At 36.7% G+C, this 15,844-nt stretch overlaps 1 protein-coding gene across 3 annotated transcripts in view; it reads right to left on the bottom strand.

Moving 5' to 3' along the window:
- The window catches only part of MRC1 (mannose receptor C-type 1), a 172,453-nt gene that overhangs the window by 44,083 nt on the left and 112,526 nt on the right, over positions 1-15,844 (bottom strand). For all 3 annotated transcript variants that reach the window (XM_082452741.1, XM_082452742.1, XM_082452743.1), the window contains 4 exons: positions 13,258-13,404; positions 8,653-8,838; positions 5,452-5,609; positions 3,011-3,121 (listed from right to left, as the gene is read on the bottom strand). In XM_082452741.1, coding sequence (XP_082308867.1) covers positions 3,011-3,121; positions 5,452-5,609; positions 8,653-8,838; positions 13,258-13,404 — 602 coding nt within the window. The remainder of the gene's footprint in view (positions 1-3,010; positions 3,122-5,451; positions 5,610-8,652; positions 8,839-13,257; positions 13,405-15,844) is intronic.

The raw sequence follows: 15,844 nt of genomic DNA, 5'->3' as shown, positions 1-15,844 counted from the left end.
GGGTGAAGATGAATTCAAGAGATTTTCAAACAAAGACAGAGAGTTTTCCGCTCCCAAATCCCAGGGAAAGAACTTCGAAAAGATTTACTTTGGCAAGAAAGGAAAGCCAAGAGGAGTAAGTGGGCTAAAAGTCTACGCTGAGCAAAGAAGTCGATAAATGTCAGTAAATCCAGGTCTAACTGCCTGGACAAATAGCAAAGATACCTAATTGGCGGTGGGAAGTTAAAGAATGGAATAGTAATAAGATCTGTAGTTTGGTCAATAATATTGTATCCATGCCGACTACCTGTAGTGATCATGTACTCTGGTTAGAGAAGATGCTGTCATTGGCTGAAGTGGAGTGGATGATACAGGGGAATTCACGGTACTCTTTTTTTCAACTTCTTGTGAGTCTAACATTACTTCAAAATTTGAAAAATTTTGAATGTTTGAGTGGAATAATTAACATTCATTTTGTTCATGAGGCAGAGAGAGATATTGGTTAACTTCAAGTCAGGAATGCATGTTAAAAATATAAGGGTAAGCATTTTTTTTAAAAAAAGAGTAAGAATATATAACTTCCAAACCTGTACAGGAGGAAAATGGAATAAATATGTTCAATAGAACCAATGTCATGCACAAAAACTGGTGTTTACCAGTTAAAAGCCAGAGTTCCTCAAATTAGATTAAAAATGAAAATGTAGATATTTATTTATAAGAGCCATTCCTAAAATATAACAACACATTAATGATTAAAAGCAAGCAGCTGGAGAAAGAGGTTCCAGGGAAATACCAAGCAAAAGGTAGTTTCTGTGGCAATATTAATATTATTTAAAATTGACTTTATGATAAAAAAGCATTATGAATGAAGAAAATAATTACATAGTTGAAGGACTGATTCACCTAGAAGATATAATACAGATCAAAGTACATAAATCAAAACTTGATACAATTACAAGGAGAATATTTTGTCAAGCAGACAAAATATTAGAAATATAGAATATCTGGATGATATAATTGTTAAGTTTTATCTAGTCACCATATATAGACCCCTGAACCCCCAGATCAAAGATCATTCTGTTCAAGCACAGATGGAATATTTATAAAAACTGACTATGAACTAGATAATGAAGAAAATCTCAACAAATAACAACAAAAACTTTATATGAGCACAATGCAGTGAAATTTAAATCAACAGTAGCTCCCAATTATTTAGAAACTAAAACACAAACAAAACCCCATCACTACCAGCAAATTCTACCACTATGAAAACACACACACACACATTTCTAAATAATTCATGGGTCAAAAAGATCTTACTGGAAATAAAAAATATTTATAATTTAATCATGTGAAAACACCACATAAAACTTGGTGGCTGGTCCATGGTTTCAATTCCACCTTTTATTTCTGTAAGCATTTTAAAACACATTCACTTTAATGTCATATCCATTAATTCCACCACCTAAGCTCCTGGTGGTATGTTTTATAATTTTGGATTTCAAACTCATCTGTGGGATTCCCAATCAGCCTGGGAAGGAGGACTTCTGTATAAAGAGGATTTACATTTGCGTCTGTCAGACATCCAAGAATATTAGCAACTTGGGACCATTTCATGTTAATTTCTTAGATCAAGGTTTCCCATACAGGTAGCAATGAATTGAAAACTGAATCCCAGATCTTTATGACAGAAGGCCTGTAGTTTTGAATTCTCAGAAATACCCCTACACCACCAAGTACCCAGGCCCAGACAAAAAAAATGTTATCTTCCTTTGTTGACAAGTAGATCTTTTTTCTAGACTTTCCAGCAATTTGAGGAAAATCAGTGCCTAGAGCATGTGTTTTTAAACTGGCTAAATTAATATCTCTGAGTTCTTGTATCTTCTCCTGTCTAGTTAGAAATGTAATGTTTATCTTTTAAGATCATTGAAAGCATAATAACCACACTCAACAAACAGTTGGCTGATATTTCTTCTTTTTCTTATTTAACCTAATGATTAAATTGGATTTTATCATTGTAGACATGACAGTTCACAGAAAAAATATACACAAAATTTTGATTGTGTAGAAGTAATAAAATTTGAGGATTGGTTTATTACTTATAGAAGATTACAATAATACACAATCTCCTGTACCTGCATATGATTAGGCAAAGAATATGTAAGTGTACTGGTAGTGAAACCAGCAGTGAAAGTGTACTTGGCAGGCGACTTGGGTTCTAGCCTTACCTCTGTGTGACTCGTAAAAAGTTATCACTTCTCTGGGCTGAAATTTCCAGAACGCAAAAATTAAAAGGGGGTTTTCAAGCATCACTAAGATCCTTTCTATCTCTCACATTGTATGATTTTCTGTGTTTGCTCTATTTTTCTTTATGGTTTAATTGTTCAGTACTCAATTATGTTTCACGAATTCCGGTGTTTGTTATGATTTGATCACAACTTGACACCCTTGGCCAGAAAATCAGTTTCTACTTTATTTTTATCCAAGAGAAGTGAGAAAGGAAAAAAGAGGAAGATGGGCAACTCAGTGATCAAACAGGAAAATGATAACCATACGCCCCATATTTTGCAGCTTCTTTATGCTTTTAGAAACAGCTCCACAGAAATCACTTACTTTAACCTCAAAGAAAGATAAGACCTGCGGGGAGGTATCACTAACTGTGGTGCAGGTGAGAATAAAGCACGATAGGATTGCATGGTTTGACTTGGTTTAACTGAGTTACTACCTGGTACTACCAACTAGAGTCTAGACCTCCTGCCTCCCAGACCCTCAGGGATCTACTGAGAAGACTCCCCACCAGAAACAGGCTCACCAGAAATATTATAAATGGAAAAAATGACTAAGGATTGTTTGCTATCTGCAAATTAAGGTTATCCACTGGAAATGTCCTTGATGACCCTTGGCGTCATAGACTACCACTACCTGTAAGGTGAAGCAGTTGGCCCCTATTATTAAGTACCTTCACAGACAAAAATAAAGCTATCACATCATATTTGCTGATATGAAACCACTGCGTGCGTTCTGTACTCACTCTGCGGCAGCCTGTTTCCACTTCCACTATTCCTGGAGTTTGGGCTTGTGATTTCATCTTACAGATGTAGCCAAGAGACTGTTCACAGGCCCGATCTGCCCAGTACCCATCCTGCAGAAAGCAAAGGAAAAAAAAAAAAAAACTCAATGATCATCAGTTGTTTGGTGCTATTTCCTCATAACTGCACCTCTGAAAAGGGAAATAAAGATTCGAGGTTATTAAGAGAAAAAGGCATCTATGAAAAGGAAAGGTAAATGGACGTTTTACCAGGAAACTGCAAATTTGACTTTGGCTACAAAGATATAAAGAGATTGTAGCCCCAGTATGTTTTTTATATCTTCGCTGTCAAGCCACTCTGGAGGGGGATCTAGAGAGAAATGAAAAATGCTCATAAGCCCTTAAGAGATGGTCCCAACAGAAGGTTTGCCTCCTCATCCATCCCTATGGGCAGCTGTTTTCAAGTTAACTGAGTACGTTTAAAGCCACCCAGAAAGAAGGCCCCAAGCAACATGCCCAACCTGAAAACACACCTGAAACCAGTTTTCTTCCCTCTATTCTTCCCATTTCTATTGATGAGGGTCCCCCCGGAGCTAAGGTACCATATTTCACTCTACTTCAAATTCCACCCTTTCTGCCTTCCTTAGAGATTTCACGTTAAATGACTTCTCTTCTCCTTCCCTTAACTGCTAAACACCTTGAAAAATGTTTTCCGTACCCACTACAACCTGGTACTCAACCCTTCAGCCAGTGTAATATTTGCAAATTGCAGATTAGGTTTGGCTACCCCAGGCTAATGCATGTTTCATCATGGCCAGTATTTTCCCTACACACCCCTCTGCCTCTTACTCCATGCTTTCAGCCATACTGTCTTTTGAGTTCCCTACAAGTAGGATGCTCTCTGGTTTCCCCTTCCCAGGACACACTTCTGCCTATTCTTTCAATAATTAACACATACTCTTTTCTTAAGCTTTCAATTTATCACCATAATAACAACCACAATGATAAAAACAGTAGCTAATACTTATTGAACAGGAAGTTTGGGCCAGGCACAGTGCACGTTATACGCCTTAACCCATTTAATCCTTATATCCACCATATGAGCTGGGTACGATTATTATTATTATTTTACAAATGAGGAAATAAGCCATGCATCAAAACCAAGCCTCTTAACCACCATCTTCATTCTCTATTAACAAAAGATTACTTGAAGATATACTTCAGTCGCTAAAGTGATATTTAAGACATGGAAGCCATTTTTTCATATTTGGCACCTCTTTGTAACCTAAAAAAAAAGCTGTAGCTCTCCAAGCACAGACTCTAGGCTGTTGGACCCAGAGTAGATCTAGCTAGGTCTCCATCTACTCAGAGCAACCAGCTAAAAGTAGGACCAAAGCTCTGAGTTGATTAATCAAGCCATGTAAAAACATGTGCCACCACCTGTGGAGAAAAGGGAACCCTCCTACACCACTGGTGGGAATGTAAATTGGTGCAGCCACTATGGAGAACAGTACGGAGGTTCCTCCAAAAACCAAAAATAAAACTACCATATGACCCAGCAATCCCACTCCTAGGCATATACCCAAAGAAAACCATAATTTGATACATGCACCCCAATGTTCATTGCAGCACTATTTACAATGGCCACGACATGGAACCAACCTAAATGTCCATCGACAGAGGAATGGATAAAAAAGATGTGGTACATATATACAACAGAATATTAGCCATAAAAAAGAACAAAATAATGCCAATTGCAGCAACATGGATGGACCTAGAGATTGTCACACTGAGTGAAGTAAGTCAGACACAGAAAGACAAATATATATCACTTATACGTGGAATCTAAAAAAAGTGTACAAATAAACTTATTTACAAAACAGAAGCAGAGTCACAGATGTAGAAAACGTATGGTTATCGGGGGGAAAGGGGGAAGAGATAAATTGGTAGATTGGGATTGACATATACACACTACTATATATAAAATAGATAACTAATAAGGACCTGCTGTATAGCACAGGGAACTCTACTCAATACTCTGCAATGACCTATATGGGAATAGAATCTAAAAAAGAGCAGATAACTGATTCACTTTGCTGTACAGTAGACACTAACACAACACTGAAAATCAACTATACTCCAATAAAAATTAAAAAAAAAACAAACTTAGAACCAAGCATAGGAATGATATGAGTGGTCGTTATTGGTTAATTTCATCTTTGAAATGAAAGTTTCTGTCTGTTGCTTTTCTAGTCCTCTTGAGAATTTGGGTGTGCCAGACAACTGAGAGAGACTCAAAACACTGAATCTGAATTCTCCTTCAACTTTGATCTATGTCAATTAAGTAGAATAGAAACAATGGAAACAATCGTATGTAATAAGTGGGACAGAAGGAAAATTTCCCTGTGGCTTTTGCTAGATATCAGTAACTAAAGTTGCCTTACTTTGCCTTTCATCACCACACAGTCTTCCTGCCTATTGTTTTCATGACTTGGTTCTCCACGAAGCCATTTGGTAAATGTTACAGGGGCTCCATCACTCCATTCAAAGTACATTTGAATCTTGATGTCATTTAAGCCAATCCATAACTCATCACTTGGCTCTAAACAGGAAGAAAAACACAGAAGTCATTTACCCAAACTTTTCTTTCTAAACATCAGAAGGTTATCAGGAAAGGAAGACCCGTTCTTTATCAACAGCTCCCTTGATATTATCACTAGCATGAAAGACCATCCTCTTGAGCTTTAAAGGGATCTACCTCTGTAGACTGAGATGTCAACTACATTTTATGTTGTCAATTTTAGTTTAAAATGTGTAATGTATTCTTCACATTGTGAATGTGACTATATTCTTTTGTTGTGCTACTGCAAATTCTATCTCCTGGGAGTTGTTAAACGGAAACTGAAGTAGATCTATCATTACCCTCTATCTTGTGAAGCTGCTTTTTTGTTATAAATAATTTACCATACCAACCACACTCATGGTGCTGGAAATATGGTAGCTTATTTATACACAAATCTATTTGACTACTATTAAATCTTATGAATGTTTTAAAATAATAAAAATTAAAAACCACTCCTATTTTACTGACGATGTCATCAAGAACATTCTAGGTGTTTCTGTTAAAGTTTAATCACTGTAATAGGAGTGAAAATGAACCATACAGTGAGAAGATATATAAACTGAAGGGTTGGGCTGTCTTCTGGCATTTAGCACTTATTTATCAGTCTATGTATATGAATGAATCTGCCACCATTTTCACTATGAAACACCAGAAAAACCCAAATAACAAACAAAAGTTAAAACAACCAGGTATAGATATAAAAGATGATCATTCTGTTTTGAAAATTCTATGAAGAGCACTATTGATTTTATCAGTAGTTTTAATTCTAAGAATTCTAAATATCATAAGTAAAAATGGGACAAAATAGGCCTGAGGTCTCATGGCTAAAATCATACACATTTCCATATTGTAAAAATTGAAGGAATATACAATTCAATATCTATTTAAGTTTCATATGTTCTTTAAACAGTTAAATAAAATTACTTGCCAAAAGTTTATAAAGATGATGTTGTAGTAGAAAATGAGAAATATGCCGCATCGTATAGGAATTTCCCTAAATGGTTTAGTCTCTTCCTCCTAAAAGTAGTCACTCAACTTTGCTTTTGGAGAAGTCCCTGACTGGCCTGGTGCCAGTCCCAGCAGATGTTTCCAGCACCATGAAACATGAATGGCATTGCCAGGATGATCCCTTTTCCTTTCACTTAATCTGGCAGATCATGTTCTTTGGGCAGCAAATATAGACTCCAAAATGACCTCATGTACCCCTCAAGGTTTTTAGGTTCAAGACCAAAGAAAACCTAAACTCCCAAGTCCCACAATTATAATAAAGTATTAAGAGTTTCTGATAAACATTTTTGTCACTAAACTGTTCTCCCCCTCTAGCTTTTGTATGCACAAGCTTGATCCTCCAAAAATATATAAGATGTGAGCATAAAGTTGTTAGACGGACTTATCAATCTGTTAGGGAAGCTGTCTTTGTTGATGGAGTCATAACTTATATGTGTAGGTCCCAATTTATCCACTGTATTTCCATGATTAACATGAAAGATATCAACTCAACTAGCTAAAAAAAGGTTTTCTAGGCTTCTGACTTAGAAACAATGATTTTAATTTTATAACTTTCCTTTACCTTTATCAATATTATTTGTATTGTTTTAAATAAATAAATCTTTATCAATAATAAAAAAGAAAAAAAAAAAGAGAAGGTTTCCATCGTGAAAGTTTACTAATTCTCCAGCTGAGTTTAAAAGCAACCTTCGTCATCCAAACTCCTAAAATAACTATAGCAATAAATATATAAGGTTCTCCTATTACTAGACCATATTATATATAAAATAGAGCAAAATTTGCACGTTAGCCCTACAGCCTCTTAACTAATGTGTTTTCCACTGATTCACTTGCAAACTTTATTCCCTACTATAAGTATCATGCCATCTATGTCATGATATTATTCAAATACATTGGTTCTGATTACATTATTATCGTGTAGTCCAGATGCTCCAGGATAGGTAAATGTAGAATAATCAAGAAATTATTTATGGGCTGTAGCAGAATATCATCATCACGCTACCAAACTCAGTGAGGAGAGCGAAGGAGAAAGGATTCCATTCAGCACTGGCACTCACAGCAGCAGTGTTGGGGATATTTTCCATCTTTCTCTGAGACTGCTCTATTTTTCTCGTCTATTTGTTCATTGTTTTTTTCTTCTCCCCTATCCCCGCGCCTATCAGTTTTCAGACAGGAAGTGTCAGGAAGCAGTCCCCACCATCACCACCATCCATTTCCTCTTGTTTTGCTCTCTGGAAATGAAAAGCTCCAGCTATTCTGCAGTCTCATAAGTGGAAGCAGAAAATGGTCATCATTTAATCAGCAAGTACCACTGAGAGTGCCCGTCATCATTACTTCCTTCCTCGCCCTCCTCCTCTTCAGGATAAGCATTCCCAACTCGTTTTACTCACTTTTTAAGTGTTTTTGATAGGGCCAATCTTTTAAAACTTTACAATATTTAGTTACTACATTTTCTCTTTGTCTCTTATAGTCCTAAAATGGAGATGCAAATTTCTTTAAAAGCTTTAGGCCACCATCTAACCACTCCAGTCAAATAAATTCTTTCTTTCTCTGCTCATCATTCTAGCAGCCTTAGCTAGATTAATAAAGAAAATACAATTCAAAGAATGAGATGGTTCATTTAGAGACCTCTCCTGTGAGACAAAATATGGGCCTTAAAAGAGAAAATACGTCCATACACACAACTAATTCCAACTAGTGAAACACTGTTCACAAATTTAAGGTAGACTGCTCTGAATTCAGATTATACATAGAAACACAGGATTTTTAAAACTATGCATAAGTTGATTCCATATTAAAAAAACTCAAATGTTCTCTTAGTGGTAAAAATTCTTTAAATTGTTATATAATTTTAATATTTTAGGCATGATTAATATTTGTTACTAAATTGTCCATTGAATTGTTAACTTGAATTTATTAGATTATTAGATTGAACATTTATGATTAAATTTTCCAAAGATGGGTGGTAAGTCAGGAAGATGAGAATCAAGTGTATTACAGATGAAGTTCTTACCATAGCCCAGCTGGGAGATAATGAAGTCAAATTCCTCGATGCTGTGGATACTTGCTAGGTCACCGCCTTCCTTCCTACATGCAATCAAGGCATCTCTTTGGATTTTCTTCTCTTCTCTGTAAATCTTGTAACAGTGACCTGCATACGGCCACCACTGACTTGGACAGTTGGTAGGCACATCACTTTCTAGAAAAAAAAAAAAGAGTTTGGAAAACATTTAAAAGGAGCTTTTTTTTATTGTTTTCAAACTTTTTTAATTTAATAATATTTTCTATCATTCTCTATAGGAAACAGTTCATAGTCATAGGCAAATATAGCTAATATTTATTTTTCCATTTTTTGGCATAGGTATTCACAAAAGATAGACGAGATTGTGTTTGCTTTTAGACTAAAGATGATATGGAAGTCATCTTTCATTTTAAAATAAAGCCAGATGAGAAATCTGTTCTTATTTTCAACTGTACCTACAACAAGGCCACAGTAAGATACAATAGATTGTCTCATTTCGTCTGCATTTTATCATCGGCAGACCTGTCCTAAGCATGTTCTATAAATACTGGAAGCACGAGAGCTTTGTCATATAATGTATTCATTCCTCAAAAGATTTCAATTTACCTCTATTCTACGGACATTAGGAAGCCATCCATTCCTCAGAGGATGGGCAAGACTCACAAGGCAGGCAGGAGAAAGACGTGCTGACACAGGGCCTAGAATGGGTGGGGGGCAGGAGGGGGGGGTCACCGAGGAGCTTCTGAAACCATGGCAGTGTGAGCCGGACACCTGTGCCTTTGAACTAACCCATTGCCGTGGACTTGCTCCCAAAAGATGACACGTAACAGTGCAGAAATCACAGGGACTTCGATTCCAAAGTCTTTCAGGCAAAATCTGAATCTGCCACAAGCTGTGTGATGTTGGGCCAGTCACATCACATGAACCAAACTATCCATGTATGTAAAACATTGTAAATAGTATTAATACTAGTACTAATATTAAACTACCCCTCCTCACTGCGTTCTTCTGCACTTGAGAGAATACGACTGTAAATTACAAATACGACAACAATGTTTATTTAATCAAACGAGTAACAGTGACCAATGTCCTGATTATTGCTACTAGTAGTCAGGGCCAAAGTTCATGACCTTGACTATGCATCACAAACATGCACTGACAGTAATGAGCTAGGGGAAGTGACAGTAACAACGTTCGAAGGCAAGAGACTCGCTTTATTCATCCTCATATAGGCCCTGAAATGGCACAGGGCCTGGCACAGAGTAAGTGTCGTGAATCGTTGGTCAAGAAAAAGAATTGAAGTTATATTTACTATACAACAGCTTATTATGACTATTTTATGGATACTATTTCAAACAGCAATCGAGCAATATATCTTGCTTAAAGAGGGACTATATTGCCAAATGAATGTCAATTTCTATATTGAAGTTTGATACTAAATGTTCTCAAATGTGCTGCCTTAGTAAAGGTTCAGTATAGGGCACCTTTGTTATCCGTTTCATGTATCAGTTCCATAGTCTCTCAAAGTCTGGGACTGTCTGCCTCATCTCTGTATAAGCTCAAGATTCTGTGTACAGTCATTCAAGTAAATAGGCAGTCCTGAGATCCAAACACTGTATTATTATAACAGAAAAATGCATATTTTTAGAAAATCTATTCCTTCTATACAGTTCCAGTGGTTACCAAAAAAAAAAAAAAACGAAAAAACAGGTTAGTATCACTCTGGAGCCCTCTTGTGGGATATTTTAATTTTGCTGCTCAAGAAGCTGAAAATGATGCCAGCACATGCTGAGGGCTTCAAAAACTAAACAGATGCACTTTTAAAATATTTCAAAACATGAAAACAACCAATGAAGAGGCGTCCCCTGGGGCAGCCACAAAAAGTGGCTTATTCCTGTACAGCAACACTGTCTGACTGAAATATAACATAATCCACAAATGGGAGCCACGTATGGAATTATAAATGGGAGCCACGTATGGAATTACAAATGGGAGCCACGTATGGAATTATACATTTGCCAGTTGCCATGTTAAATACAAGTCTCAAGAGAGACAGGTAACTTTCATTATAACAATACATCATATTTAACCCAATATATCCAAAATATTATCATATCAATTAAAAAATAATGAGATCGTTTACTTTTGTTTTTCATGCTATGTCTTGTGAGTCCAGCGTGTATTTTACACTCACAGCAAATCTCTGTTGGAACTAGCCGCATTTCATGTGCTCAGTGGTCACATGTGGTTAGTGGCTACTGAACTGGACAGTGTAGCTCTAGCAACCTAGGGATCATTCATAATCCTAACTCTGATATGCTTTTCCACGCTCTGGTTTATTTGAGTTTATAGAAAAGATAGAATGATTAATCCAGGAAGTATAGAGAAATTCAAAAACCAATGGGAAGTGAAAGTTAGCAAGTGAAGCAAGTAAGGCATGTAACCGAGCAGGACACTAGGGGGCCTTCCTGGGACAGACCCCCTCCCCCATATCCTCTGCTTTAGCTCCTCTCTGAAGTACCCAGATAATAGTATCTGATGGACATTTCCTGAGTTGTTTTACAGATGCTAAAACCACCACCAAATGGAAGAAATTAACTACTTGATGATCATGAGCGTGTTGTCACCTAAGGATTGATAACATTAACCCCTGGGACACTGCCCTGTTCCCTCACCATCAACCAATCACAGAATTGTGCACAAGCTGATCACATACCCTGCAACCCACCTCCCTCACCTGGCCTTTACAAATGCTTTCCTGAAACCCATAGGGGAGTTCAGTGTTTCGAGCACTAGCTGCCCTGGACTCCTTGCTTCGCACCTGCAATAAACCCTGCAATTCCCTTCACCACAAGCCGGTGTCAGTAGATTGGCTTTACTGCACGCAGACCAGCAGACCCAAGTTTGGTTCAGTAACAGGCATAGCAGAGAAATAAGAATAAGGGACTGAGTGCTTGACAATATGAACAAACATTCACAGGAAGAACAAGTGTTAGTATCTCCACTTAATAGATAGGAAACTAAAACTGGGGGGTTAAGGAACAAGGCCAAGTTACAGAATTCTGTCTCCTTACCTCAGATATGATAAAACCACCATTCTCCTCATCCCCTAAGTGGTAATTCCAAATCTTCTGAAGAAGAATTATATGAGCTCTTCCAAGAGGGAAGGATTATATCAGTACCATTTCTCGTATGGGAGGAATAGAGGAGATGAAATACAAAAATGACTGAGGTCTCCCTGAGGCGTGCCCACAGCCATAAGGGTGACCCTGTAAAGTATAATCAAACCCAATAATGGGACCCTCATCTATATCCATTGGAGAGCTCTGCCATATTTGTATCCATTAAAATGGCAAACACACCCACTCTTTGATCTGGCAGTTCCACTTCTAGGAATAATCACACACATCAAATGACATATGTATAAAGTTACTCACTGTGGCATTGTTTGTAATAATAAAAAATTGGAAGTAAACTAAAGTTCCATTAATAGGGGACTGGTTAAAAAAAAATATGGTCTCTCCCTGCAATGGCTAATGTACAGCCATAAAAATGAACGCAGAAGCCACCTATGTACTGTATGGAATGATGCCCAAAATATTTATTAAGTGAAAAAAGTAGAGCAAAGTGTATCATATGCTGCCATTTGTATAAAACAGACAAAAAGAATTACAAACATATTTATTCATATATTCATAGAATAACTAGGTAAGGATATACACCCAGACACAGTTATTCAGAGAGGAACTGCAAATTTGCAGTAAGAACTGGAAGAAATTATTAATATTTATCATGTTGTACCTTGGACTTTCTAGCCATGTCGATCATATTTTAAAATAAATGAAATTGCTTTTAAAAGTCAAGGAGCAAAAAAAGAATGCCACGCTGTCAGATTTTCCAAGCAGAATATATATATACATACATAAATGACCTTTAAGTATTAAGTGTCTCTCCAAAAACAGCTGATGGTGAAAAAAATGTATCACTAGTTAGTTTGCTTTCTGTCAACTTGAAGAAAAAAATGCATTCTGGGCTTAGTAGCTTAATTCTTCTATAAAATTATAATAGAGAGCATAATTGCATTTTTTTCCCCCGCTGGTCTAGCCTATATATAAAATTCAGTGACTACTTCTGGGATGTTTTATTCCATTTTGGTGAAGACTTCAGTGTATATGTTAAACTAAATAACACTGGCGCCCAGATAGGCCATTAAATAGTGAGGACATAATAAAAACATCCCTTTCAGATACTGATTTCCTAGCTTGGATTCCAGTTTTGTCACATGTGCGAGTTTTTTATATCCTCTGAATATCTTTTTCCTCATCTAAAATGTGTGAATAATAATACCTACCTCATAGGGCAGCTGTGAAGATAAAATTTTTATTAATGCTGTGTCAAAGGCTTTGCTCATGCCCAAACACTCCAGAACACTCAGGAAAGGTTAGCAACCAACAAAAAGACATTCTGTAGGAATATCATTAAGTTGATACCATAAATGATCAACAAAACCTGTCATTGCCTACAGTTAGGACTAGACTATAATTTGATCTTTAAATTATAATATTTTATACACTTCAGATCAAATAGATCACTTACCTGAGGGGATAACAAAAGAATTCAAAGTTGTGTTGCCCTTTTTACAAATATAGCCTAGTTTCTGAACACATTGCAGATTTTCCCATTTAGCACTTTTCCCGGGATTTAGTGACACACAGCTTTTTCCTGGTTCTGCTGATGGACTTCCTTTGGGGAAAAGAAAAAATAAAAGTGGGACTATTATAGGAATTACAAGTAGATAGACCCCCCAGAGCCTCGTGTGTTTATCCTTGGCATTTAATGGATCCCCACCCCTTCTGCTACGCATTCACAAATAAATATTTACTGCCTGCAGAGCAAAAGACATGTTGCGTGTCTATTTGTTTTCTCATTGTTGGATCATTCCAATACCTGAAATGTTGATTATATAAGTTTACTTCTTTGAAATAACTTTTTCCCCACAATATCAAACGATAAAGCTAAACCTTAAACCCTGAACAATCTTCACAGTGGGTTATTTTATGTATGATAGGGGGGTAAATAACAAAAGAATACACGATGTTCCAAATCAGCCATATTCAACATTGTCGATACCGCCCCAAAAACCTAAGTCAAGCTAACTGTGAGGACCAGCCAGAGAATTTCTGGACATGGGAAAGCTTTCTCCAGTTAGAAAGAAGAGGCAGGAAAGAAGGCAATGGGAGGAGAAAGAGAAGGAACTCCCAGAGCTCAGACTCTCTCTCAAGATTTTCAACTCAGCCTACTGAAGAAAAGTTTTAGCAGCTAACCTCTCATCTCATTGCTTACTGGAAACTGATTAAAGAACCAGGTCAAGTCAACTTTCTTAATGCAATCGATACATGCATCGATACCCACATTTCTCATGCTTTTCCACCACTTTAATAAATGATTTTGAAACCAGTGCTCTAAAGACTTGCTCCATCTCACAAGAGAAGACAGGGTGATGAGTCACATTTTGCCAGTGATTCTGCTTTGTGACCTCTGACATGTTTACGACCTGGACCTGGACCACACTTTCCCTTCCCGAAAGATGGGAATCACATCACCTGCTCCATAAAGCCTTTGTCAAAAATTTTTGGAAGTTGCTTGAATAGCACACAAAGAAAAAATTGTTAGTGATAAGGATAAAGATGTTTTTTAAATGTGTTGATAGTATGACCAAACTTCCAGTATAACTGAACTAACAGATAAGGTACCAGTACTAGAAAGAAATTTTCGGAAACAATAATGTATTTTACAGCTAACGGTTATTATTTAATATATGAGCTGGTAAATCATAGTAATACAGTTATTTATCAACAGAACACCAATACCTACTTTAATATATCAACTCTTTGTCTTTAAATGGTTACTATAGTTATATATTTGAATTCACACTTCTATACCATTTGTGTAAAATATCCTCACTTCAAATGTAGATGTGTTTTAATAGATGCTTTACTTGGTAAGTACTCAATTGAAGGCTGATTGAACAATTTATACAATAACAACTTCTAATGTTCCACAAGCTTTCTATTTTTCATTTGAAGAAACTCTCATATTATTTCAGAAGGTGATTTAATTTTGCACCTACTTCTCAGGAATTGGTTTAATAAGGAAGGAGATTTCTTTTCCTTTCTCATTAATATTCCAATTGTATTCCTCACTTTCACAGAATCTAGACCTCTCAATTTTCTCACTGAACTCTCAGAATGCAATTGGTTAAATATTACAATAGGGCTTCCCTGGTGGCGCAGTGGTTGAGAATCTGCCTGCCAGTGCAGGGGACATGGGTTCGAGCCCTGGTCTGGGAAGATCCCACATGCCACGGAGCAACTGGGCCCGTGAGCCACAGTTGCTGAGCCTGCGCGTCTGGAGCCTGTGCTCCGCAACAAGAGAGGCCGCGATGGTGAGAGGCCCACGCACCGCGATGAAGAGTGGCCCCCGCTCGCCGCAACTAGAGAAAGCCCTTGCACAGAAACGAAGACCCAACACAGCCATAAATAAATAAATAAATAAATAAAAATTAAAAAAAAAAAAGCAACAGTCTTTAAAGATTATCTTTAAAAAAAAAAAATTACAATAATCATCCCTTAAAATTGAGTAACAAATAAAATGACCTGCCTACAATAATTAAGCAGCAAAGAATAAACTCTAATCCCCCAATAAATGATTATTGTTGTCTAATGATCTGACTAAGCCAACTGGCATTCTCCAATTTAGTGTGACTGAGTCAGTAAGCAGACAAATCAAATTCTCACTCATAAACAGCACACCTTATATTCCCTTGCAGCAGTGTTTACTTACCATATTCCAGAGGAAAGCAGAGCTGACTCTTAGTGACAGCCCTGTAAACATCATGCATTGAAGGGGTACATTGAAAGTCAAATTTCATAGTAAAATCGAATCAGTTTAAACCAACGTATATCCTCTAAAAATTCCCTCTCATGTTTTAGCATATTCCGAATATTATCTATTTATTTCAAAGTTTTTCTTTTTCTTTTTAATACCATAAGTCGGTAACATGGAAAATGGAGAGTTTAATTTTCTAAGGCAAATGCAAAAACCATTCAATGGCTTTAAAAAAGAAGTCTGACCATATGAAGAAACACCACACCAGTATTTTCCATAGCAGAACTGGTAAATG

Source organism: Balaenoptera physalus, assembly GCF_965194825.1.
Source record: "Balaenoptera physalus genome assembly, chromosome: 2".
In the NCBI taxonomy this organism is placed as follows: domain Eukaryota; kingdom Metazoa; phylum Chordata; class Mammalia; order Artiodactyla; family Balaenopteridae; genus Balaenoptera; species Balaenoptera physalus.
The sequence above is the reverse complement of the archived record's forward strand: the minus strand, read 5'-3'. Positions and strand labels throughout refer to the sequence as shown.